The sequence below is a fragment of the Lissotriton helveticus genome, chromosome 6 (genome assembly GCF_964261635.1).
Source record: "Lissotriton helveticus chromosome 6, aLisHel1.1, whole genome shotgun sequence".
Lineage (NCBI taxonomy): Eukaryota > Metazoa > Chordata > Amphibia > Caudata > Salamandridae > Lissotriton > Lissotriton helveticus.
Genome location: NC_136067.1, coordinates 1,678,344,299 through 1,678,371,828, shown reverse-complemented (window position 1 = coordinate 1,678,371,828; position 27,530 = coordinate 1,678,344,299). Strand labels below are relative to the sequence as shown.

At 45.4% G+C, this 27,530-nt stretch overlaps 1 protein-coding gene across 2 annotated transcripts in view; it reads right to left on the bottom strand.

Annotated features, from left to right (window-relative positions):
• PLCB4 (phospholipase C beta 4) overlaps positions 1-27,530 on the bottom strand; it is a 1,076,851-nt gene that overhangs the window by 112,792 nt on the left and 936,529 nt on the right. For both annotated transcript variants that reach the window (XM_078649526.1, XM_078649527.1), the window contains one exon: positions 201-316. In XM_078649526.1, the coding sequence (XP_078505652.1) occupies positions 201-316 (116 nt within the window). The remainder of the gene's footprint in view (positions 1-200; positions 317-27,530) is intronic.

Genomic DNA, 27,530 nt, shown 5'->3' with positions numbered 1-27,530 from the left:
TTTAATTTTCTAGAGTGAGTGTTTCTGATTGCCAGGGGTCAGTGGAGCACAGGTTAAGCACATACTGCATTAGCTAATCCGAATCCTTATTTTTATCATTTTTGAATAAACATGAAACACACCATACAGTTATTTGGACCAAAGAGGTTTACACCTATTAAAAGTCATCAACATCTTTGATATCAAAGTTTTAGACTTACCCTTTCCTTTTGATTGACTTCTCTAACGTTTTCTCTTGAGACAGCTTCTCCTTATTGTACTGAGCAACAAGTTTATCACTTTGCGTACAGTGCAACTTCTGCATTATGCTGTGTTCCTGGAAGAGAGAAGTTCCTGACAATAAGAAGCATTTACTTAACAGGCTCATTAAAAAGGTATGCAGTGATAGGGTTCTCAAATGTATGTAATATTTTGTGAGCCCCATTATGGTGCAATACCCCAGTAAACACCACAATCACAAATGTTTACAAATTAATTCAGAAATCCATGTTTGGTGAAAAATATTATTGAGTTTTTGGGACATGAAGGGTACCACTCGTACAGTCCTTTTATTAACGTTGAAATAGTTATTTTTGTTGACTTGCAGCACATAGGGGCTGGCTTAAACAGCACCAAGGCTGAAACAGGATACACATGTATATTGTCATCATTTGTAAAAAAAATAATCTCTATTAACGCATCTATATGAATTTTCCCGCTGCTAAATGCATCCTTGTGAGCGGTCTCTCTCCGTGTATACTTGACATGGGGTAAGTGTCCCATGGATCACATTTTCTAGTATTTTCATCGTAGGCTTTGATGTTCATTTTTATGTTTGCTTCTTTGTTATTTCCACATGCACGAATCCTACCCCACTGTAAGTCAAAGTATAGTTCCACAGTGATACCTATTCATTCCAGGGCCAGTGGTGGGCTTCCAGCTTACATTCTCTCCTTGGTTGTTTACCTTTTCTAGTGTAAGGTAGTTACCACTTCTTCCTCTTTGTTTTTTACTCAACTCTATGGCCACTCTATCCTCATCCCTATCATATTTTATGTTTATTTCAGATGCTCCTCTCATCCCTTATGTCCTGATAGGTCCTGGTTACCTTCACGGGTCAAAACGTCGTAGACTTCATACAAACAAACAAGCATATAACAATTAATGGCCCAGGAAGGGCAAATTGACTTTTTATGAGATGTGTTGTTTGTTAGAAGAAACGCATGTTTATCAGTTGAGAATTTATGTTGGTGGTTCTTCAAACTCTCTGGGGACACAGTGCACATGTTTTTCTGTTTGAGTTGATGACAATGATGTGTTTTTTTAGTACTATGAACAACATTTTATAAAGATAAATACAAAGAGTATGTCTGTCTGGTTTATTGTACTGAAAAGGATAGCATTAATTGCCAAGGGCTAACAGCCTTGTATATCTTTATTCTTGGTTGGAGTGATACCTATGAGTGCCATTGGTAACTGGGCTCAGTAGAGGCCATCCCACTCAATCTAGAGTCACTGGCCAGCACGGTGGGGAATTATTTTGGAAAATGCTTCTGTCAACATGGAGGTAGCACTTTTGGCACAAAAAAAGATTACCGGATTGCCTGCCCTGCCATGAAGGCATGACAAACCAGTTGGCATTTTTTTGTTTTTTAAACACAGACCCCCAAGTTGAGGGTTTGCCTTTCAAGAACAAAGCATAATCTACCTCATGTGCTGGGAAATATATCAGCATTGTTCATGTTTGGGACAAATCTGGTGTACATGTTTCTAGGTATGAAAAAAACTGTCAAGATTGATGTAGGAGAGGCCGCCTTAAATAGAGCAACAGTCTTTCCTGTGTTATTTCTCCTTACACACTGTTTTGCAGTGGCGGATACCACCACCTACAAACTGTTGGTAACTCCATGTGCATAGTATGGAGTAAGTGGAAGTTGCATTCAGTGCCTGGTTGGAGCAAGTAGGACTGATTTGCATTCTTTTTTATGGATACGTTTGGGTCTAAATGACCCCATATAACGTTTATTTACTGTGACAACCAATAGTGTAGTAAAGCAATGTAGCACATCAATAAATTACTTTCAGTCTAATTATCAATGTAGAAACAATCTGATTGTACTGTGACTGCTGCGGGACCAGTTAATACTCTCGCAATTGGAGTTAATGGGATTCTCAGGATTGATGCTGTGTGGACTAGAAATGGATTCTGATCTGCACAAGTGACTTCAAAGAGTTCTGCTGCTGTGCAGATCTTTTCACTCTTTCTAGTTCTGTTGCTGACGTCAGCTTAACCAGCTCTCTCAAGCACCTATATGGATCGCTGGACCACCTCTCTCAAGCAGCTGTATAGATGTCGTGACCAGTTCTTTCAAACAGCTGTATGTTTGTCTGGACCAGCTCTCTCAAGCAGATGTATGGATGTCTGGACCAGCTCTCCCAAGCAGCTGTATGTTTGTCTGGACCAGATCTCTCAAGCAGATGTATGGATGTCTGGACCAACTCTCTCAAGCAGCTGTATGTTTGTCTGGACCAGCTCTCTCAAAAAATGTATGTTTGTCTGGACCAGCTCTCTCAAGCAGATGTATGGATGTCTGGACCAGCTCTCTTCAAGCACTTGTATGGATGTTGACCAGCTCTCTTCAAGCCAGTGCTTATCTTGAGCAGGGGGTTTCTGGTGCTTGGCACCAGCACTTAATTGGTTGCACCGGCACTTATGACAGTCTGCCACATGGTGGGCTGCTTGTTTGAATCAGAGTAAGCACACAACAGTTATTTACAAATTCAGTGTACATTTAAAATGCCTAATACCTGCTGCCCGTGCTAATCTTATAGCTTTGGCGGCCTGGAATAGTCTGAATTGTCACACTTGTAGGGTGTGATGGTTCATAGCTGGTTTGGTGCTGTCATTTGTAACGCTAGCAGGGGCAATTGGCGGTGTTGGCTGCAGTGGCCCCCTGATGAGGGCCCTGGCAATTAATTTTTTACAAATTAACAACTGCTTTAAGCACCTGTATGGATGTCTGGACCAGCTATCTCAAACAGCTTTAGAGGGTTTGCATAGACGGCACTTCCCTTTTATTAAGATTATAGCAGTTGCTGCTGTCCTAATCTCAGTCATTGTCAATGTGTTCCTTACTTGCGTTCCACTGGTTAGTTCCCAAGTTCCACTGAAAGTTTTGTTGATTCCATCCAGACCCGCAACAAACTGGCTACGTTGTCTTCTGTAGGCACGTAGAGGACAGTGGACAGCAGAGGGACAGGCAAAGGGACAAAGGGAGACAGATCCCAACATGGTCTCCCATTTCTTGGGATTACACAGGTACGTGGAGGACCCCCCGCCACAGTATCCTATCTCCTTGTGTACACCACCACACTCTACAAACACACATCTCACAATCAAGGAGAATTGGGAGGTTCCAATAATGGCACACTACACATATGTCTAGAAATGGAAAGGAGGCAGCTGCCCCCAACCCGAGGTGCAGGTAAAGTTGTCTGCACCCCTCTGTTGCTGCTATCCACTGATCATGTCACAGCTCGGACATGAGAATGGTAGACACCCATGTTAAATGGTAGTTCAAAATGGGTGAACCACATCTCCAGTAGGGTCAACCACCCTGATGGGGGTGGAGCAACCTTGTTACTAAGCAAACACAAGGAGATGATGGACGGAGCACTGACACTTTTCAGACACTCACCACCAGTCACAGATCTGGGTTGAATCCATCATCGTTCTTTGGCTCACTTCACCACCTCAGTTCAGATCCAGCCATATGCAAATCAGCCTTGACCCTGTGCCTCATGGGAACAGTTTAGCCCGAACTGCCAAGCCAGGTCTACCCTAAACCGGAAACAAGCATCCTGGTACCAGTTTCTGGGTAACACCCTTCATCAGCCAGGCTAGCTTAAATCCAGTGTCAAAGTGAGCAAGGAACCCACGTCTGGGCATACCCTGCCAACTTAGAGCGAAAAAAACAAACCCAAGGAGATGTGGACGGAGCACTGAAACCTTTCAGACACTTACCCCCAGTCACAGATCTGGGTACCTTGTTCCTTAAACATGTAAAGCACCTTCCTGGAATCTCAAGTTAATAATGTTCTGTGCAGGAAAACAAACTGAGTTTGTCAGAAAAGTTGAAAAGAGCAGCAGGCAGCAAAAGGCTACGACCTTAGAGACTCTCAACCCTACACCAATTATGTGTGTGTTTCCTTAAGAAGTAAATGAGGCGGGCTAATCCCTGGACCCCATGTGTCCTCCTGATCTCACTAATATATTTCCTTGTGTATGTATTATGTACACTATTGAAATGCATGTTTGTGTACATACATGTTCCTGTGTTGTTTCTATACATATTTTTGTGTGAATGAGTCCAAATACACATGTTTTTCTGTGTGTGTATGTGCATATTTGTGTGTGTCTGTAGTGAGACTAAAGACAGTTTCTGGAACATAAGAGTGGCCCTGCCGAACCGCAGAGAGATCACCTGCATTCTCCCTGCACCTGCATGCTGTCCCAATTCAGGTGTTATATACATTAAGATCTACTGATTGTGCTCACTGGGCCATCACAAAAGTCATGATGAGTCACTGTATAGTTTGTTATAGTTGTAGGAGGGAAAGCCCCTAGGGGTTTCGCTCTCCGCTGTCTGCTCCCACGTTCAAGGTACAGAGCGTTATGCGGTTCCACACCACAGGTTCTGCGCCTTTGGTCCTGCCGAATGCACACGAGGATGTAGCCGACTTATCCAATGTACTGTAAATTTATGGTATCACCATTTAGCTAATATTTCCATCCAGGATGACTGCATCATCCTTCATTTTTACTAGGCTTCAGATGAAATTGAGTGACGAGATCTAGCACAGATGAATTGAGAGGAGCTGACGTGATCAAACATTTTTAATTAAAGGGCAAATCACCTTTTTCATGTTTTTTTTACCGAGGTAGTGAAGAAAAATATTTTTCGAAATCTTTTTTTTTTTTTTTACTGTTGAGGATTTCAGTACTTTATCTAGTTGGATGTGTGTGTATTTCATCTAATTCAACTTTATGTGTGAATGCCCAAAGCTAATACATTTTATTTTGAAAACAGACAAGGAATGGATGCGCATGGCACAGTATACTGCGGCGCTTTTTAAGCCTTTTTTTTAAAACAAAGTACTGTGTTTTGTTTTGTGATTTCCAATAGCCGCAGTAATAATCTACTGCAGCTCCTCTGGAGTGTTAGCGGCGAAACAGTAATTCAATTTAATCCACTACAAAGGAACACTGGCGGGGACGCTTCAGTGCTCTTCGGAGGCAGCCCCAGAATGTAAAATGAGCGCCAGCATCTGCTGCCGCCCCTTCAAAGGAGAGGCGGGCTCTGCTCGTGCCACCTCGCGCTGCACTGATAGCCCGCAGATGTGGGAGACCGGAAGAAACCCTCTGTGCCCACAGCTCGAAGTATGACATAGCCAGCAGGGCCTACACGTGTATTTAGCACAAATGCGTGTGAAACGTAAAATACAGCGTGCAGCACCTGTTCCAGCGTAGGAAAGACAAGACGTGGGAGGACGCGTGGGTGGTCGTCGGCACGGAGGTGTTCACTGCACAACAACATCAATTCTCTCCCGTCACTGGTTCGAGAATGTGTTCCTGCCTAAGACATGCCACCTACAGAGGGGACGGTACTACACATGGCCGACTTTTAGGGGTGGTGGCGCCTGGTGCGAAACTGTCTGTTGGCGCCACCCCACCCCACCTCCTTCTCCACAAATTCCCTCACCACCACCACCCTGTAACCGTGACCTCATCTCTCCATAGCCCTTCTCCGACATGCACTTCATTTGTTGTATAGCGCGCCCCATACCAGTGTAGGGTGTGAGAGCACTTTACATCACACACACATTATACAGAACCAAAGAATCATAGGCGTGTATACCAGTCTATAGGAAAAGTTACATAAGGCAATGAGGTTTACATGGTGTAGGAACCATTCGTCATCCATGCACCAATAGTAGGTACTCTATTTTAAGAGTGTTTGGTCTGGAAAAGCAAAAACTCAGGATTCAAAATACCACAGGGATTGGCCTTACTAATACAAATTATTTTCTGCCCAAACAAACGGTTTCTAGCAGCATTAGAATAATGAAAGACTGGGAAAAACACAACTTTATAACCTATAGCATACAGTTTCCATACAGCTCTTTGATGACAGTCAATAGTTCACTCAGCTACATTAAGAATGTAACAAATAAACTGCAAGTAAAAAAGGCATCTCTCTGACAAAAGCAGTAACCCACTGAGCTAGCTACATAATATGAGCTTTTGTGATCTTCATGGTATATGAGCTATGCAGCAGGTATATGTACAACCCTTTGCACTACTTTATGATGAGCAAAAACTTTCAGTAGACAAAACCAGAGTTATTATCTTGACATTTTTATTGTTGCCTGAAGATTGCCGAGGGCAAGGAACTCTGCAGAAGGTGGTTTTGAATCCATATTATATATTTGAAAACTCTGCACCCCCGAGGTCAGCGCCCGACGCAGTGTCAACGATCACACTGCCCTAAAGCCGCCCTGGTATTAAAGAAGATAAACAAAAAAACACCTCGTGAGAGGAACCACACTACTGTTCACAATTCACCAGGCAATATCATTCTCTCAAGTGCTTAATTCCACTGTATTTGTAGAAGCCACTTTTGTCATCAGTAGCACTGTGGGTCATCTGGAAAGGGTGGTTCCAAAGGTTTCACGCTTTACTCACAGAGTGAGACCTGACTGGAGGTGCGATGATGGTTATTTAGGAATCCAGTTCCGGCCATTCCCTAAATCTCAGTTGTTTGCAATGTGAACACTGAATGTTGCGTTCATTTGCAGGATGGTCATCTGTGGACATCTTAGATGGATCGAGTGTATGATTAGAGTGCGGCTGGTGGTTTTTGCACATTCGTTAGTTAGTCTGCGTGTGTTGTTTCTGGCTATGCAGCATGTCTGAGGTGGATGACTCATTGGTGTTGTGTGATAGCCTGCTATCCTGAGTATCAGTCCAGCATTGGTAGTAAGTGAGATACTCTGTATGAGGTGATCGGTTGCTCTTAGAAAATGAAGACTTTAAGATGTTCTGTTTTGTAGTTGTTTGTCAGGATATCGAGCTCAAGAATATAAAGCAACCAAAATATCATTGCCAGAATATTAACTACCAAATATCCTAAAGGTATGTTCCTTTACATGTGTATTTATAAAGTGCACATTCACCTCTGAGGATATTTTTTGTGCTGAAGCACAAGTGTTGATTGTAGCCAAACAAAATGCAACTAATTATTTCATTGTCAAAGGTATGAAAGGCTGAGTTGGCCCACTGGGATTTAAACCTGTGACCACGAGCATGGGGTCAAATAAAGATTCATGAAGTCTATGCAGTAGTCTACTAGATTCAATAGACCATTTGTAGTATGTAATATTGTTAAACCTGGCATCCTTGGTGTGGTTTTCCCCTTTCATTTTGCCTCTGCATCCTGTGTTTTTGCTGTGTGCTGGATTTCGTTTTTTGCTGTTCTAGATGCTTTGGGCACTTTGCCATTGCTGTTCGGTGACAAAGTGCAAGTGCTCCCTGTAAATTTTGTTATAAGTTCAAGTTCAAGTTCAAGGATTTATATAGCGCACTACTCACCCGGAGGGTCTCAAGGCGCTTGGGGGTGGGTTCATTATTTATCGAATAGCCAGGTTTTAAGTTCTTTTCTGAAGGAGATGTGGTTCTGTGTAAGGCGGAGGTGGGTGGGGAGGGAGTTCCAGGTCTTGGCTGCCAAGTAGGAGAAGGATCTGCCTCCCATGGTGGATCTCTGGATACGCGGAACTGCGGCGAGGCCTTGATTGGAGGATCTTAGTTGGCGGGTGGGTGTGTAGAAGGATAGTCGAGTGTTGAGGCATTCGGGCCCCAGTTTGTAGAGGGCCTTGTGTGCGTGGGTGAGGAGACGGAATGTTATTCTGTGGTAAATAAATAAATAATACCTCTCTTTTTGACTAGACATATATCATAACAGATAGCTCAATAAATAAGAGTCAAGATTCGAGGTAGTAGGAGTTTTGCAGGTTTATTACAGCATAAAGGACAGGAACAGGACAACCTGCATAGGAATAGGATAGCAGGGCCCAGCAGCTGCTGGGGCTGGATCTGGGATGAGCGCGCTGGCTTTTAATAACAATACATGAGCATATATACATAACGCAAACACATAGCATTACATTGCAGTAGGCGTAGCAGTGGGTGGAGTAGAAGGTGTGACGCGTAGCAGTCGCGAAAGATAAGGGCGAAAGTAGGTGTAACTGGGCGTATACATAGACATGTGATGCAAACATAACAGAATATGTCATGAATGGGGCGGAAACCATGGAGGGGGCTACCTAAGGAGCCGGGACCTCTAACCTGATGGTGCGCGCAAACTAGCAATGACGTATCACTAGGAGAAGCTGGGGGCTTCGAACTCTGTGCTAGGAGCAGAGACTGAAGTCTGGAGAGTCAGGGCGACATGTACCTAAACAGTATCTAGTATCTGATGTTTAGAGAACATGTTGATATAAACTAGAAGTTAGGAAGGGAAAAGCTAACTTGATTCTAAGACTGGACCATGCATTATTCTACATGTAGTGCGTGATGAAGAATATTAAATGACCATTAAATGCAGTATTTCTCTAACGTGGAGACGTGAAGGCTAGACAATGACGGAAACTATTGATGCAGTTCAGTAGCTTAGGAATGCAGAGAAGGAGGACTGAACTGATAACTGGAATCATAACATATTCTTGGCAGACTCAGAGACTGAGCCAGGGTGAGCCGGGCACTGCGAGGCAGGAAGTAAGTGAAGGGTCGAGGATACAGGTGGGGGCTGTATCGCTCCTCAGCGAGGCTGTAGGAGACAGGAGCTGAATCTGGTGTCCAGGCCCTTTTGAGGCCTAGAAACGGGGACTTTATAATAGAATAACGTGCACACTGAGAAACGTGGCAACGTAGCTTTACATAGGCCTGATATTCGTAGTATTCACGAGGACTGGAAACTGGCATACTAGAGGTGGACACAACTGTAATTGCGTCATTAATCGAACATGGGGAATGCATATGCATATTTAATCATGCACACATAACATATGATGGATGACACGTAGGGACACAGAACATGGCAAAATTTACTTTTCCACATTCCCTCCTTGTCACTACGTTTCCATCAGGAAACATCAATTTTCATAATACCATCTATCATTTCATACAGTATCATTTGCTCGTCTCGAATTATCCTGGAACGGGATTTAGAACGGGGCTTGGGACTAGGAATACAAGAGGTAGCACAAATGCCGCAAATCGCAGGGCCACATTGTATACAGAGGCAGCAGCTGAATATGATCGCTACTGCAATACCTAGAAAGGACAATATTTTCCATCCCCATGCGGAAATTATATTCCAGAACCAACCGGACCATGTCCAGGTGCCTGGATCTTGGTGTAACAGATGGGCAATTTTATGGAGTCTGGTTATAGCTGAATAAACAGACGGCGCGTTATTTGGAATGAAAATGCAGCAACTAGATCCGATGACTCTACAGGCCCCGCCCCTATCGGCCAGTATGACGTCAAGGACGAGACGATTCTGTAAAACGACAAATCTCATAGCAGATTGCTCTTCGGTTAAGTTACCTAGAGCAGAGGCAGTCTCATTTACTACAGCTTCGAGGGTTCTTGTTAACCTACGGATTAGCTTACTATTCTGGATAGGTCCTATAAAGAAAAAGAAACCTCTATTGAAATCTGTATACTGTTCTAGAGCAGTTTCAGTATAATCGACAATTGGGGACTCCCTTCTATGTCTAATGTGTACTAGATGTGTGTTTCTATGATAATCAGGTGGGGCTAGGAAAACTGGTGGCAGTAGGAAGGCAATGTAACAGGTTCCCTCCCAATCGAGGGGCAGACGAACATATGCGGTTTGACCACAAATAAAATAAGAATGACGTGAAGCTTTGAAAATAGATTTCCCACTGTCACTATACTTGACAATAGTAGTACAATCACTATGTCCTACATGTACGGAACCATTATTTCGGACACATAATTCGCCTTTGACTGGTAGTACTGAAATAGCAGGTAAGTCTGGAGTAGTATCAGACTGAACATTCAGGACCATAAAATTCGACGAATAATTACCTAAATTATACACTTCATTTTCTAGATCTAAACCTGTTCTGTGGGGAAGACCTTGCTTGTCTGGAAAACATGTACTGTTAAGAAAAGACATATCTGTTGAGGATGACGTTAACGTGGACCATGCTCCACACGAACCATTATGTGAGAATGGATAAGGAAAAAGTGGCAGAACTCCCTTCGGTGTCTGGAAAGGGGGGAGTCGACCACACACCCAACAATTAGTGGCATTGCTGGTCTGGTGTGAGTAATGTAACATGCGGATGAATGAGTTATTTCGCATGGCGAGGCGGTAAGACAGTTCATGGGGAGGCAGATCACTAAACGTGTGCTCTACTGTAGCATTAGCAGACTTATTTACATGAAGAACTGGGAGATACAAGAAAAATGCATAACTGGTGCAGGAAATCATAAGGCTGAAAAACAATATGAAACATAGAAAAATGATACATCGGATTGAGTTTTGACTAACTCTCTCACTATGGGGGTCTATTTTATACATGTCAGAAACAGTCTAACCGTTTCACCTAGGGGAGGACTTAGACAATCAAACTGACTGACTTATTTTACTAGACCGGAGTTTTAGCTTGTACTCCTGCTGCGGAGTTTTCTCTAACAGGGGAGGGGTTGTAGCAATGTCTTTTGCGGGACAGTCCCTGAGAACAATATTTTGGCAATCCTTCAAATCCTGGGAAATGTTCTTTAAGACGGGTTTCAGTCCATTAAAAAGTTTAATATGAGAAAGGTGCACCCAGCCTTTGCGTCCTTCCAACTTCACGGCTGTACGGGTGGTGAGGAGGACCTGTCGGGGCTCTTTCCAACGAGGCTCCAGCGGACTTGATCTGTCAAAGTTGCGGACCATCACCATGGATCCTGGAACGATTTCATGCGGTGCCACCTCGGTATTGTCTGGAAATGCGGCGGCAACCTGTGAACGACATGAGTTGAGGGCAGACATCAAGGAAGCTAGGTAATCTGTCAGCATATTACTTGAAACATCGGTAATACTTCGGGGTCTAGGAGTACCCCACATATTCGGGGGGCGGCCGAAAACGACCTCATACGGGGACAGACCTGATCTGGAATGTGCGACCATGCGCATATAAAATAAAGCGACTGGCAGAGCTACTAGCCAGTCCACACCTTTCTCTTTACACACTTTTGCAATTCGGATTTTCAGGGTCTGGTTATGTCTCTCAACGAGACCGGCTGCTTCAGGATGGCGTACACAATGAAACTTCCACTGGTACCCTAGCAAAAGGGAAACATGCTTCATGAGTTCAGATGAGAATGGCTGACCGTTATCAGAATATACGACTCTAGGGAGTCCATAACGGGGGAAGAACTCACGAACCAACTGCTTGGCAGTGGTCGCGGCTGTGTAATCTGGGACTGGATATGCTTCTGTCCATCTGGACAAAGCGCATACAACTACAAGGACATACTTGAAACCTCGACATCGCTCCATCTGAATATAATCCATCTGGAGGACTTCAAAAGGGTGGTCAGGGGGCTGGAATCCACCTTGTTCCACCGGGACACTTTTACCTGGATTAAACTGACAACATATCATACAGGTACGGACTTTCTGCTTGGCTGCAGCTCGTAAATGCTTGTTGAACCAAATGTTCTGGATACTGTCTAACATAGCTTTTTCTCCTAAATGTGCTGGACTATGTGCGGTATTAATAATGACTTGAACCATAGAGTCGGGGAGAAACCATGTGGCTCTACCCTTCGTTAACCATCCTTGATCTGTCTGAACCCCTCCTTGTTCGGACCATTTCTTGATTTCTTCGGGAGTAGCATGTAACTGGATATCTATGACATCTTGTGTAGGGTCCTTAACTGTCATACATGTAGTCGGATCTGGAGTATGTGTCTGTGTCGGATTAACTTGAAAGTCTGGAGTCTGTGCTGTAAGCTTGGCTGTGCGATCTGCTAGATCATTACCTTGAGAAATAATGTCAGTAACTTTCGTATGTGCTTTGCACTTCATGATAGCGATAGATGTCGGTAAGTGTATGGCATCTAACAGAGCTTGAATAAGGAGACCATGCTGAATCTTGGTTCCATGAGAAGTCATGAAACCTCTCTCCTGCCAGAGCACTCCGAAGTCGTGTACGACTCCAAATGCGTAACGTGAATCTGTGTAAACATTAACTTTCAAGTTCTTGGCGTGTATGCAGGCTTGTGTCAGAGCAACTAGCTCTGCTGCTTGAGCGGACAGGGTATCAATACGGTGTGTTTCAATAACTTCAGTGTCAGTAGTCACTGCATACGCGGCGACTAGTTCTCCTGTACTTGTTCTCATACATGAACCATCCACATAAAGTGTCAGGTCGGGGTCTGGTAACGGAGTATCTGTCAGATCTTGTCTTGGCTTTGTCGTAATGTTAACTACTTCCACACAGTCATGTGTGGCTGGATTTGAATTAACTGATGGTAACAGTGTAGCAGGATTCAGGATGTTGCAGCGTCTGATTTCTATGTGTGGCTGGAACAGTGTCAATTCATAACCTGTTAAACGTGCAATTGTCAAGTGCTGAGTTTGTGTTCGGTTTAAAAGAACTTCCACAGAGTGTGGAACTTGTACTGTCAAGGAGTGTCCTAAGACTATGGAATCACTTTGTCTGATAGCTAGTGCTGTGGCTGCAACTGACTTGAGGCACGCAGGCAGAGCCTGGGCTACAGGATCTAATGTGCTCGAAAAATAAGCACAGGGCTTGTATTGTCCTGCTTGATCTTGTGTGAGAACAGATAATGCTGTACCTTCACGTTCAGTAACGAAAAGTGTAAAAGGCTTACTGTAGTTCGGTGTCGCTAGAACTGGAGCTTGGCATAGGGCTTTCTTTAACTCATTGAAACTAAGTGTATGTTCAGATGTCCAAGGGAGGACAGTCGATACGGCTGCCTCCTGTGTCGTTAACTGTATCAGTGGTTTGGCTAGAAATGCATACTGGGGAATCCATTGTCTGCAGTAAGAAGTAAGGCCGATAAAAGCACGTACCTCCTTCTGGGTCTTGGGCTGAGGAAGACTCGCTATCAACTGGATACGGTCTGATGTCAACTGCCTACCCCTCTTGGACAGCAAGTGTCCTAAGTAGACCACTTGCTGGACACAGAATTGAAGCTTAGAAGGGGACACCTTGTGCCCCATCTCGGCTAGGAAATACAAAACTGTAAGGGATGCTCGCTCGCAAGCTCGTTCAGAACGGGCTGTGATCAGTAGATCATCGACATACTGGAGCAGGGCAGTGTCAGTTGGCATGTGAATGTTGTCTAGTTGTCTCTTGAGTGCTTGACTGTAAATACTAGGACTTTCTGTGAAACCTTGAGGAGCTCGTGTAAACATATAGCTCCTTCCATTTAAACAAAATCCGAAAAGAAACTGGCTGTCTGGATGAATAGGAACACTGAAAAATGCGTTCTTGAGGTCTATGACAGTGAAGAACGTGGCTTCGGAATCAATGGCCGTTAATAGGGAAGAGATGTCTGGGACAACTGGGTACTGCGGAATAATACATTTATTAAGCTCTCGTAGGTCAATCACTAATCGATATACTGGGGGTGCATTTGGATCAGTACGTTTCATGACTGGAATGATCGGAGAATTACATACATTGGAGTCAGTTTCTACAACCACTCCTTGAGCCATGAGCTCGTCAATAATTTTGGATAAGGCTGCTACAGCCTCAGGTGGCAATCTGTACTGTCTGATTCGTGGTAACACTACACCTGGCTTGAGAGTCACACGATAGGGTGTGATTTGCATGTAACCTACATCAGTTGGACCTTGCGCCCATAAGTGCTGCGGAACATTAGACAGTCTTGAATCAAAATCTCGTAATACATAGTGACCCTTAAAGTCACGTAGGAACAATCGTATTCCCTCTGGGGAACAGCATATAACTGCACCTAACTCTTTCAGTGTCTTAATGCCTAATAGGTTTTCTGGACATGACTTAGTAAGTAACAGATCAGTAGTGCGGGACAATGGACCTACTTCTAGAGTAACTGGCTTTGAAATCTCATTTACGATAGGTTTTCCTGAAAATCCAAGGGAAACATTTCTTGAGCCTGAGAGCGGAGCCCCTGGAACTTCGGCGTGACTAATTGTGGTCCTACTTGCCCCTGTATCAATCAAAAACTTTCTGTCTTTCCCTAATACTTGACTGTGAACATAGGGACCTTCTTGATCTACAGGTATCTCGATGAGAGGCAAGCCTACCTCCCTCTCTAGGCTGTTTCATGAATACTGCTGGTACTCTGGATACTCAGACTGTGCATACTGGTACATCTGCTGTGTAACGTGCTGTGTTGCAGCTATAGGCTGCGGTGCGGTAACTGTCTGTGGTGCATTCTGTGGCTGAGGAATCTGTGAAACTTGTTCTTGTCTAGGCGGACGTGGTCTTTCTTTAGTCTTACCAGTAGCTATGTTGTGTTTCAGAACTGCACACTCGTTTATAAAATGACCTGGCTGTTTACAATAATTGCAGTTCCCTTTAACGGGAGCTGCAGGATGACTGGCTTGATTCGGACCCCTCTTCTGACTGTCTTGAGGAACAGATTGTGCAACTAGTACTTTCATTTTCGTATCTTTCATACGTTTTCTCTCGTGTTCTTGTTCTTCTCTGATTCTATTCTGGTGGTATTGAAGCATCTGCAACATCTGGGACGGGGTATTAGCTTGCCAGGTACTTTCGACTTTCAAAACTCGATTTTTAATTTGTGGGCTTGAATTCTCGACTAATTTAGTAACAAAAAGGTGAGGGTATGACTCACTACTTGTCTTGAGGCCACTGTTGATACTGAAACATTTTTCAAATCTAGAATAAAAATCACTAATATCCTCATCTTGCTTCTGTTTACAGGCTGAGATTGCATCCCAGTCTTCTTTTCTAGTTGTCAATAATCTGGGTAAAACTTGTATTAATAATTCTGGTAATTCTTTACATTTATCTCCAAGACCGGTACCTGGTACTCGTGCCTTATCTTCGGCTTCTAGAACTGCCCAATCGATCTTTTTCTCTCCCACCTCCCATTCTTTTTCCTTGAGCTTTTCATACACCCCTGCGGGCAGCAGAACCTTTAACATTTTAATTATATCTGGGTATGTGTATTCTCCCATACGGAGCATGTCTTTTAATTCTCTATGGAACCCTGCTGGATCTTTGTCATGACAGGGAATTAATTTCTTCATCTCGAGGAGTTCCATCTTTGTAATCGGAGTGTAAACAAACACTCGTTCTAGTTCGCCACCCGTTCCTCTAACTGGGTGGACTTCTCGTAACGGATTCTGTCTCTCTATGTAAAATGGTTTACTTTCTGGGGGTGAGACATGAACAAAATGCGGGTTCAGAAACGTTCTATATTTGTGACGCTGTTCTAGAATGACACTAATTAAATCGGTACCTAGACCTTTCCATCTATACTGGAGTAACTCGTTCAGGATATCATGTAACGGGCCTGGATCAGAGTGCTGACCCTCATACAAAGTAATGAGGTGCTGAATCATATACATACCCGCCAGTCGTTGTTCGGCTGGGGGCATTTTCAGAAACATTTGTGCCACTATTTCGTCTGGAAAAGTGGTAGAATCAGTAATCCATCGGACTGCTGATCGGGCTAGTTCTTGTTCATGCATGGTACTTAACTCACTGTAACCGATTCGTGATTTCAGAATGTGATCGGTAGCTTGGAATACTTGTTCTAGAGAACCTTGTTCTGGTGCTGGAGAATGAAAAATAGACTTGTGTTCTAGACGTAAATGGCGATCTGGAAATCTAGATTTTCCTACATACGCTATTCTGGCGGGATTCTCGTCCTCTACCTCTACAGTATCAGAGTTACTTTCTTTCTCGCTTACTTGTGCTGCTTTACGTTGTTCGTGTATCTTTATTATTTCTCTACGGATTTTCTTGTACATACTCTCCATAGCACCGACGGTCTTGTGCTTACCCTCGGCTATATTATCACTCCACCTTGTCAGGATTTTCATTTCGGCCGGATCTTTAGACGGGTAATCTTGTTCTCTTATTAGACAATTGATCAGAAACTTTAATATCATGAGTTGGATCTCGTCTTTCCTTTGAGACATGGCCTCGCTAATACTTTCTGGATCATCCCCTGTACGGATGAAACAATATATTCTGTCTAGATCTTCTTTCATATTCGGTAAGGTGACTAGATACTCGGCCACCTTTCTTACGCGGAATGAATATAAAACCATATTATCCTCGCCTGGGACTGGATCATAGCCGCATTCGGCAAGGGATTTTCTTATTTCTGCTACAGTCTGATGTCTAGGCGTACGCTGTGACGCTTGTGCATGTAATTCGGCTGTCGTTAAACGCTTGTGTGGCGGCGGGGTTTGAGGAGGACCTCCCCCTGCGGCCCCTAAACTGGAGTCGTCTACTGAGGCTCTTCGTCCTGGCAGAGTGGGAAATGGAAATGTAGGCTGGACTTGTATGGCGGGCTGGACCGGGGGTACCGTAACAGGTACTCCGGTGTCTGGAGAAGCGGGAAGTGCCTGATTTACAGGGACTGGCGGAGCGCGAACAGGATTTGCATATTCTGGGATTGTGTCATCCAAATAGGACGAAATAAAAATATCAGCTGCGGTCTGTTTGTGACGTAGCTTGGTCGGAACTAATGGTGGCGGGAAATTACTGGATGCCTCTGGGGTCGCTTTTGGCAAGCCCTCGGCAAGAAGAGGATACATACCCCTAATAAGGGCATGCCTCTGTCTGTCTGACTGTTCGGCTTTGACTTGTTCACCTATCTCGATTAGTTCTTTTTCTTGTGCTCGTTCTAAGGATTCTCTACTTAATTCTGACTTTCTGATTTCCTTTTCAGTTCTTTTATGAGCTTCTTTGCGCCATAACTCGATGGCATCTTTCTGTGACTGTCTGGCTTTCTTTTTCCATAATGCTTCTTCTACTCGCATGATGCACTCGGCATCCCATGTACCCGATACGGGCCATCTATACTTTTCTTCTAACTGTTTGGTATACTCTACCCATAAATCTAGATACAATATGGCGCTTATGCCATGCTTCTGATACATAAAATGACCTGGACTGTCCCTAGGCGGAACTGGAACTGCTTCTTCTAACAAACCCTTTCTAGTTCTTAGCTGACGTAATCTCGAAAAGAGAGACATTGTAAACTTGAATCGGAACACAATACAATACACGAGGAATAATAACAACTGGGAGAACAATTCAGGCATACCACGACATTGGAAATACATTGAACAACATCATAACATAACAGTTCGGACAGAATATTACCTGGAATACTGAGAACAGAAACACAAGAATTTCTCGAGAACGGAACAGACTAGAGTTACTGGATGCACTGCTGAAACAGTACGGAACATACCGGTCCCATAAAGGGACGCATCAAGACCCGTATCCACCTAGGTGAACACTTCGTTTGTGAGTCTGTGTACCACCAACCCACGGACCAGAGTCAATTTAGATTGACCCTGTCTAGATACTACCCCAGTAATGGTACTCACCGGGCAGCAAGAACGGAAGGCCTCGGACTGGACTGGACTGCTACGACGACGGACGACGAACTTCGGACTTCAGTTACGGGTGGGCCTCCGGATACCTCGGACCTTGGACTCTTGGCTTGGGCTCTGGTCGGGACTCGCCGCGTTCCTCCACCGTCTCGTTTGGATGCTGGACCGCCTCCTCCGTCTCCTCCGTGGGCCTGAGGGATACTTGAAGCAGAAATATCTGCCGGTGCACAGAAGAGTTCCGTCACGACTGCAGAGGGTCAGGGGGTCGGCGTGGCTTCACCGACGCGTGGGGAAAGGGCAAGTCCCTATTCGGGCGCCATTATGTGGTAAATAAATAAATAATACCTCTCTTTTTGACTAGACATATATCATAACAGATAGCTCAATAAATAAGAGTCAAGATTCGAGGTAGTAGGAGTTTTGCAGGTTTATTACAGCATAAAGGACAGGAACAGGACAACCTGCATAGGAATAGGATAGCAGGGCCCAGCAGCTGCTGGGGCTGGATCTGGGATGAGCGCGCTGGCTTTTAATAACAATACATGAGCATATATACATAACGCAAACACATAGCATTACATTGCAGTAGGCGTAGCAGTGGGTGGAGTAGAAGGTGTGACGCGTAGCAGTCGCGAAAGATAAGGGCGAAAGTAGGTGTAACTGGGCGTATACATAGACATGTGATGCAAACATAACAGAATATGTCATGAATGGGGCGGAAACCATGGAGGGGGCTACCTAAGGAGCCGGGACCTCTAACCTGATGGTGCGCGCAAACTAGCAATGACGTATCACTAGGAGAAGCTGGGGGCTTCGAACTCTGTGCTAGGAGCAGAGACTGAAGTCTGGAGAGTCAGGGCGACATGTACCTAAACAGTATCTAGTATCTGATGTTTAGAGAACATGTTGATATAAACTAGAAGTTAGGAAGGGAAAAGCTAACTTGATTCTAAGACTGGACCATGCATTATTCTACATGTAGTGCGTGATGAAGAATATTAAATGACCATTAAATGCAGTATTTCTCTAACGTGGAGACGTGAAGGCTAGACAATGACGGAAACTATTGATGCAGTTCAGTAGCTTAGGAATGCAGAGAAGGAGGACTGAACTGATAACTGGAATCATAACATATTCTTGGCAGACTCAGAGACTGAGCCAGGGTGAGCCGGGCACTGCGAGGCAGGAAGTAAGTGAAGGGTCGAGGATACAGGTGGGGGCTGTATCGCTCCTCAGCGAGGCTGTAGGAGACAGGAGCTGAATCTGGTGTCCAGGCCCTTTTGAGGCCTAGAAACGGGGACTTTATAATAGAATAACGTGCACACTGAGAAACGTGGCAACGTAGCTTTACATAGGCCTGATATTCGTAGTATTCACGAGGACTGGAAACTGGCATACTAGAGGTGGACACAACTGTAATTGCGTCATTAATCGAACATGGGGAATGCATATGCATATTTAATCATGCACACATAACATATGATGGATGACACGTAGGGACACAGAACATGGCAAAATTTACTTTTCCACAATTCTCTTGTTGACGGGGAGCCAGTGGAGGTCTTTCAGGTGGCCGGTAATGTGATTTTGGCGAGGGATGTCCAAGATGAGTCTCGCTGATGCGTTTTGGATGCGTTGGAGTTTTTTCTGTAATTTGGCTGTAATTCCGGCGTAGAGGGTGTTTCCGTAGTCCAGTCGACTCGTGACTAATGCGTGGGTGACAGTCTTTCTTGTCTCGGAGGGGATCCAACGGAAGATTTTTTTGAGCATACGAAGTACGTTGAAGCAGGAGGATGAGACGGCGTTGACTTGTCTGGTCATCGAGAGTGAGGAATCTAGGATGAAGCCCAGGTTACGTGCCTGATCTGTGGGTGTGGGTGCTGTGCCCAGAGCTGAAGGCCACCATGAGTTGTCCCAGGCAGAGGGGGATGATCCTAGGATGAGCACCTCCGTTTTGTCTGAATTAAGTTTTAGGCGGCTGTTTTTCATCCATTCGGCTACTTCTTTCATGCCTTCGTGGAGGTTGGTTTTGGCGGAGTTAGGGTCTTTGGTGAGGGAAAGGATCAGCTGGGTGTCGTCAGTGTAGGAGATGATGTTGAGGTTGTGGTGACGTGCGATGGATGCGAGTGGACTCATGTAAACGTTGAAGAGGGTGGGACTGAGTGATGATCCTTGTGGTTCACCGCAAATGACTTTGGTAGCCTCTGATTTGAATGGCGGAAGTCTTACTCTCTGGGTTCCTCCGGCGAGGAACGAGATGATCCAGTCCAGGGCTTTTCCTTGTATTCCGATGTTGTTGAGGCATTGTATGAGGGTGCTATGACAGACTGTGTCGAAGGCGGCGGAGAGGTCGAGTAGAATGAGGGCCACTGTTTCTCCGTTGTCCAGTAGTGTTCGGATATCGTCTGTGGCTGCGATGAGGGCGGTTTCGGTGCTGTGTTTGGCTCGAAAGCCGTTCTGTGAGGGATCGAGGGAGTTGTTGGATTCGAGGAAGGCGGCGAGTTGGCTATTGACGGCTTTCTCGATGACTTTTGCCGGGAAAGGGAGGAGGGATATTGGGCGGTAGTTTTTGAGTTCAGAGGGGTCTGCTGTGGGTTTCTTCAGGAGGGCGCTGACTTCGGCATGTTTCCAGCTTTCTGGGAAGGTAGCACAGTTGAAGGAGCAGTTGATAACATCACGGAGATGGGGTGCGATGATGGAGTCTGCTTTGTTGAAGATGTGGTGGGGGCATGGGTCGGTTGGCGAGCCAGAGTAGATGGAATTCATTAGGCGGATGGTGTTATCGGTGGTGATTGGGTTCCAGGCGCTGAAAGTGTTAGAGGGCTGTTTAAGTTCTGAGGGGGGTAGGGGGGATTGTTCGTTGGAACTGTTCTTGAAGCTGTTATGTATGTCGGCAAACTTGTTTTAGAAGAAGGAGGATAGCGAATCGCAGAGGTCTTGGGAGGGAGTGATGTCGTTTGAGGCTGCGGTGGGGTAGGTAAATTCTTTGACGATGTTGAATAGTTCCTTGCTGTTATGGGCATTGTTGTCGAGTCGATTCTTGAGTGCTGATTTCTTGGAGGATCGAATCAGCTGGTGGTGTTTGCGGGTGGCTGTCTTGAGGGTGGTCATGTTTTCGGCGGTTGGGTTTTTTCTCCATGTTTTCTCGAGGGTACGGCATAGTTTCTTGGATTTCTTAAGGTCATCGTTGAACCAGGGTGCCTTTTTGTAGTCTTGTTTGGTGTGATTGTTTTTCAAGGGTGCTAATTCGTCAGCGCTGTGAGTGATCCATAGTTTGAATTTGATGGCAGCTTGGTTTGGGTCCGATGAGAGGGCGGGTGGTTTTTGGTTGAGTGATGTGAGGAGTTGGTCGGTGGTGATTTTATTCCATTTTCTTCGGGGAATAGGTTGTGGGGGGTTGTGGGACGAGGTTGTTTTGTAGCTGAAGTGAACACAATTGTGGTCCGTCCAGTGGAGAGCTGTGGAGCGATCGAAGGAGATGTGTTTGCTGGAAGTGAAGATAGGGTCTAGCGTATGCCCGGCTATATGGGTGGGGGTGTCAACAAGTTGTTTGAGTCCGAGATTGGCCAGGTTGTCCAGAAGGGTGGTGGTGTTGCTGTCGTTTTTCTTTTCTAGGTGGAAGTTGAGGTCTCCTAGTAGAATGTAGTTCTCGGAGGCGAGGGCATGAGGACTGATGAAGTCAGTGATGTCCTCGGTGAATTGTTTACGTGTTCCTGGAGGCCTGTAGAGGAGGGTGCCTCTGAGTGTGGTTCTGGGGTCCGAGTGGATCTGGAAGTGGAGGTGTTCGGCGGTGGTAAGGTTATCGTCAGAGCTGGTCGTGATTTTGATGGTGTTCTTGTGGACGATGGCGATGCCTCCTCCAGTATGAATGGAGCGGTCTTTTCGGATGATCTTGTAATTGTTCGGTATGGCTATGGCGATGTCGGGTGTTGATGATGCATTCATCCATGTTTCAGTGAGGAAGACGACGTCTGGTGATATGGTGTCGAGTAGATCCCAGAGTTCGGTGGTGTGTCTCTGGACCGAGCGGGTATTCAGCAGGATGCACTTCAGGTGGTTGGAGTCGGAGCTGTGTTTGGGGTTAGTGGATGTGATCAGGGTCTTGACGCTGGTATATTTGCAGGAGTGGCAGGTGAATGGTCCGTGTGTGCGTCCTGGGGCAGCTTTGTAGCATTGGGTGTGCGTCCGGGGTTGAGGGCTAGGAGGGTGGCTGCGTCATACTTAACGCGGCCAGAGTGCGGTTTGCGGGGGCCAGGGGCTCTGGCACTGGGCGCGGTCCAGGCGCGGACGGGCGTAGACGGGCTTACCTTTGGCGCACCTTCGGCGCGCATAGGGCGCGACCGCTGCGCTTGACCGCTGCGCGTAGAGGCATCTGTCATATGTGGATAGTGGAAGGGGAGGGGCGAGGGAGGGTCAGCTGGGAGGCGGGGCGGGCTGTGGAGGACGGGCTCCGCGGTTCAACAACAAGCAAAATGGCCGTGAGAATCTAAAGTGGAGATAGGCTGGGGCACAGAGTCAAACAGTGGCTGGGACAATGTGTCTGGCGAGTGCGACCACTATCGCTTTCAAATACAGGCAATGCTCTTTGAAACAGCGCTGCACAAGTAGCGCTGCAGCTGTGAATGCGCGATTCCTGGTACAGTGCTACAAACCCCCAAAAGCGCTACAAGTGATTTAAGTTCAAACAATGGTTATCGCGCTACAAACCCCCAAAAGCGCTACAAATGATTTAAGTTCAAACAATGGTTATCGCGCTATAGCGATAATCAATCTAGGCCAGCAAATAATGGCAATAGATTGGTTCAGAGCGTCAGTAACGATACCAGCTGATGGCTGTGGGCGAAGGGAGCGACCGCTTCTGCAAGCGACAGGACGGTCACAGCGCTAAGGTAGTTGGAGCGGGCTATACAGTCCGTGGGAGGGAGGGTCAGCTGGGAGGCGGGGCGGGCTGTGGAGGACGGGCTCCGCGGTTCAACAACAAGCAAAATGGCCGTGAGAATCTAAAGTGGAGATAGGCTGGGGCACAGAGTCAAACAGTGGCTGGGACAATGTGTCTGGCGAGTGCGACCACTATCGCTTTCAAATACAGGCAATGCTCTTTGAAACAGCGCTGCACAAGTAGCGCTGCAGCTGTGAATGCGCGATTCCGAGTACAGTGCTACAAATCCCCAAAAGCGCTACAAGTGATTTAAGTTCAAACAATGGTTATCGCGCTACAACCCCCCAAAAGCGCTACAAATGATTTAAGTTCAAACAATGGTTATCGCGCTATAGCGATAATAAATCTAGGAGCCAGCAAATAATGGCAATAGATTGGTTCAGAGCGTCAGTAACGATACCAGCTGATGGCTGTGGGCGAAGGGAGCGACCGCTTCTGCAAGCGACAGGTATGAATTGGTGTTTCCATAATTGGCTTATTTGATTGACTAGTCAGCCCGCAGTACAGTGCACTGTGTGTGCCCATGGCCTGTAAGTCTAATGCTGCTAGTGGGCCTGCATCACTGATTGTGGCACCCAAATAAGCAGCCTGTAAAATGTAACCGCCACTGCTGTGTCTGTGCGCAGGCTCTACTGCCATGTCGACTTGGCAAGTGCACCCACTTGCCAGGCCCTAACCTTCCCTTTTATTACATGTGAGTCACTCCTAAGGTCGGTCCAAGGTACCCCGTGGGCAGGGTGTGGTGTATCTGAAAGGTAGGCCATGTACTAGTGTGTCAGACATGTCCTGATAGTGAAATACAGTGTGTTTCGTATTTCACTATGGAAAGGGTATCTGTCCCATAGGATAGAATGGGTATAACTTCCCATTGGGACAAAGTAGAAAGATGGGGGTTAGTATGCCTGGGCTCAGAATATAAAAATGCATCTTTTAGTAAAGATGATTTTTATATTGTGTGTTTAAAAAAACAATTTTTAGAAAGTGAGTATTTTCTTGCTTGACAATCCAGTGTGCCTCTACTATTTGTGGATTGACTATCTGGCTTTGGAGTGACAGGGGCTGGCGATGTGCATTCTCTTTAGACAGCCACTGGGGGGTTTGAGGTGTGTCTTGCCTTTCATGGATGAGTCAGGGCTGGGCTCAATAGACCTGGGTTGCTAGGTGGGATGAGATTTCAATGCATCTGAATAGGCCTGGTCTGCCTTGGACAATGCTGTCTCCACCTCCTGCCAGGAAGCTGGGTCAGGGAGGACAGAACTGGTTTGGACTGAGCAGAGAGCCTCTCTGCCACAAGTGGACAAAGATAAATTTAGTATTACTATTGGGGCCCAGACCTCAGGACTTTAGACTACTTCTGGACTCAAGAGGAACCTCTGCCAAGGAGAAGAGCTGGGAAAACTGAAGGGGAAGTACTTCCCCTTTGCTGTGTGGTATTGACCTGCAGCGACTGTTTCTGCCAAGAAGAGGACTCAAGACTGCTATGTGCTGTATCCCCTGCTAGAAGAAGATCTCCAATGGCTTGGTGTTGAGCTTGCCTCCTGTTCTGAAGTCTCAGGGACACAAAGACTTAATTTCCTCTGTCCTTCTGCACCTGGAACTGCTATTTTATATTCTGAGTCCTATTTTAGCTACCACAGAGGGAAATTGCAACACCAACGCAGGAGAGTGTTGCCGCGACCTGCAACAATACCGTGGGCCCCACTCGTGAAGTGCATGACACACCGCCCTGACTTCCACCGCAGCCTCACACCGCATTGTACTAACTCTGACGCCATCACAGAGGCCGCTTCCTGCACCGGAGCCAAGGGCACCGCTCATGATGCTCATGATGCACCACCCCGACTCGCATCGCAGCCCCACCCTCACCGATACTGGTGCTTCATCATCGCAGAGCCGAAACTTGACGTGGGTGACCACTTGAATCCATTGATCCTGCATTGTCATAAGGAACCAACACCTCAACACCACCGCTGCATCACCTCCCAGCAACAGTAAGTAACCAACGCCTCACCTCCCCTGCATCGCATAAAGGAACAGACGCCTCACCTCCCCTGTGTTCGTAAGGAACCGCAACAAAGCATCACCTCTCCGACACTGTGCACTGTCTTTGTTTTCATCATTTACCAAGGTACTGTTCTCTGGGTTCTGTGTGACTCAGGGCCCACTGCCGCACACCTCATGGTCGGCGCCATACTTTGGAATGTTTACTTGTCACGATGTCATGATAGCACCAGGTGGAGCTATTTATTGCTACAAGCTTTATTTTTTGTAAATAACCTATGTTTGGTGATATCTTGATATATGTATGATGGATTTTTGTCGCTTTGGTCTTGTTTTGTTTAGATAAAGATTTCCTATTTTTCTAAATTGGTGTGGTGTCCATTTGTAGTGTTTTCACTTTATTACTCCAAGTGTGCACAAATGCTTTACACACTACCTCTGAGTTAAGCCTGACTGCTCATCGCAAGCTACCAAGGGGGTGAGCAGGGGTTGTCTAAGGGCGAAACTCCCTTACCCTAACCAGAAACAAGAGTCCCTACTTGGACAATTGGTGAAAACCACTGCCAACTAGAGACCCCAATTTCTAATACATATATATATATATATATATATATATATATATATATATATATATATATATATATATATATATATATATATATATATATATATATATATATATATATATATATATATACATATATATATGTGTGTGTGTGTGTGTGTGTGTATATATATGCACTAAAAAAACATAGGTTTCAGGGACATTATAGTTAGAAATTAGCATTTAAAAAACCTTTGAAATTCACTGAAACAATAATAGGTTTTAGGGACGTTATAGTTAGAAATCAGCATTTACAAAAACCTTAGAAATCCACTGAAAAAATCATAGGTTTCAAGGACGTTATAGTTAGTTGGACATTTCACTCATATAAAACCAGAGAAATTCAGCTGTTATAGGTAGTAGAGCTAACTATAACCCGCACCCCTGCAATGCACTGCTGATGACGTCACATATTACATCACTCATGACATGCTCAGTGACATCACTCATGACATCACTGATGACATCTCAAATGACATCACTGATGCACACTGTTTTGGCCGAACGCAGTGTCGGGTTGGCCAGAGCCAAGCTTTGTGGCCAATGCCCCTATGGGTACTCAACCCCTAACTAACACAGCCTTTGGCCATGCACAGCATGAGGTTAGCTGCAGGCCCTTGCCTGGAACCAGTCCTGTATTCAAACCCCGCGGGCAGCCACCACCGCTGGGTAGCCAAACCTGAGGCCAGGCCCTGCGCCTAACCCCCACAGGCAACCTCCCGGCGTGCACAGCCTTTGACCTACTTGTATGCGGCAAACCGACCACAGACACTCGTGACCCCACCCCCCATTTTTGTAATGGTTTTCAAATCCTGCAGGTCTTTCATGGGAGGGCATGCGGCTACCACGAAAGTCCTGCTGGAGTGCAGCCTGGACAAATTATTTTCATGCAATTTGGCCCCCGGGTGGGTCTACAGGCCTAGGGGGTCAGGATACCTCTAATTTACCCTCTTATACTTTACTTTTTTTCATTTTCAGTAGAAAAGAAGCATGTTCTGTAAAGGTGGCCACAACATTTCTCTTCATGTTGCGCCCAGCCAAGAGTGCAAGCTCGCACAGGACTCATGGGAGCCTCTCCCTTCTGCTGGAGTACGACGGCAGATGGGGGAAAAAAGACCCAGTGGACCAATCACATTGCTCCATTTTTTGAAGTTGCGTACCCAAGGAACACACACTGGAGCTTCGCATAGTTAACCGTCCAGATATCTATTAATTTTAAACCTTAATTTCTCATAAACGAATTTACCACAAATCACAAAAAGCATGCCTCCTAGGTAAAAATCTAGCTTTCTTCCAAATTCAGTATAATTCCATTCAGCCATTTGGGCTGTAGCAGTGTCTAACCTTCCTATGGGAAATTGCGTAGGGAAACAATATTTTGGTATCCCCCTTTTTGTCACCCTCACTTGAGATATCACCTCAAAACTTTCAAGGTAGGAGCTGAGGTAGGTGAACCTACTTTTTGGAAAGTTGTGTGAATATTCTCCCCGCTACAACTAAGTTATTAGCAAAACAAAAGCCACTCTTCCTATGGAAAATCCAACCATACTATAACTACACAGGGGCGACTGATGAGCAAGATGATGCTGTCAACTACACCCAGATATAAAATGCTAGGCAGCTGGTAAATACTTGAGCCATAAATACCCGAGATAAGTCTACAAGGTATTAAATCTCAAGGTGGTGAAGTACTCAAACTGTAAATACTCTTGTCAGTTCCACACATATGTGAGATGGTAATGAAGCTGAGAATTTCTCTGGCCTGCATCAAATATTCTACATGAACAAACAAGATGTGAGATCAGGAGGTGGGTAACAATTACTAAGGCCCTAAATTATCTAGGTCATTTTCCTGTGGAAAATATATCCCAGTCAGCTCCATCCAGATGTGAGATGCCAATGTGTTAGGGCATTACTCAGTCTATGTATATCCCTATAAATTCCACTAAAATAAGAGATGCTGAAGTAAATGAGACGTGTTCAAGCTTTACATAGCAATGTGAGGCCCACCCACATACCAGATACAGAGGTGGCTAAAAATTACTCAGACCTCAGTTGCTACCAGTAAGTCCATCTGATTGCGAGATGAAGAGTTGACAGAGAATTACACAAGTCTCAATTACCCCTGTCGGATCCACTCTGACAGAGTTGTGTTATTTTTATGGTATGAAATGGCTTAGCTCTAGAAGATGTCACACAGAATAGTAGTTAATTGTTCAGCTTGAAGAGGATGAACAGCAAAGCAGATTCTTTGGCTGAATGACACATGAGAACTGGTGAAGAGGTAGAGGTCAGGTGTGACGAG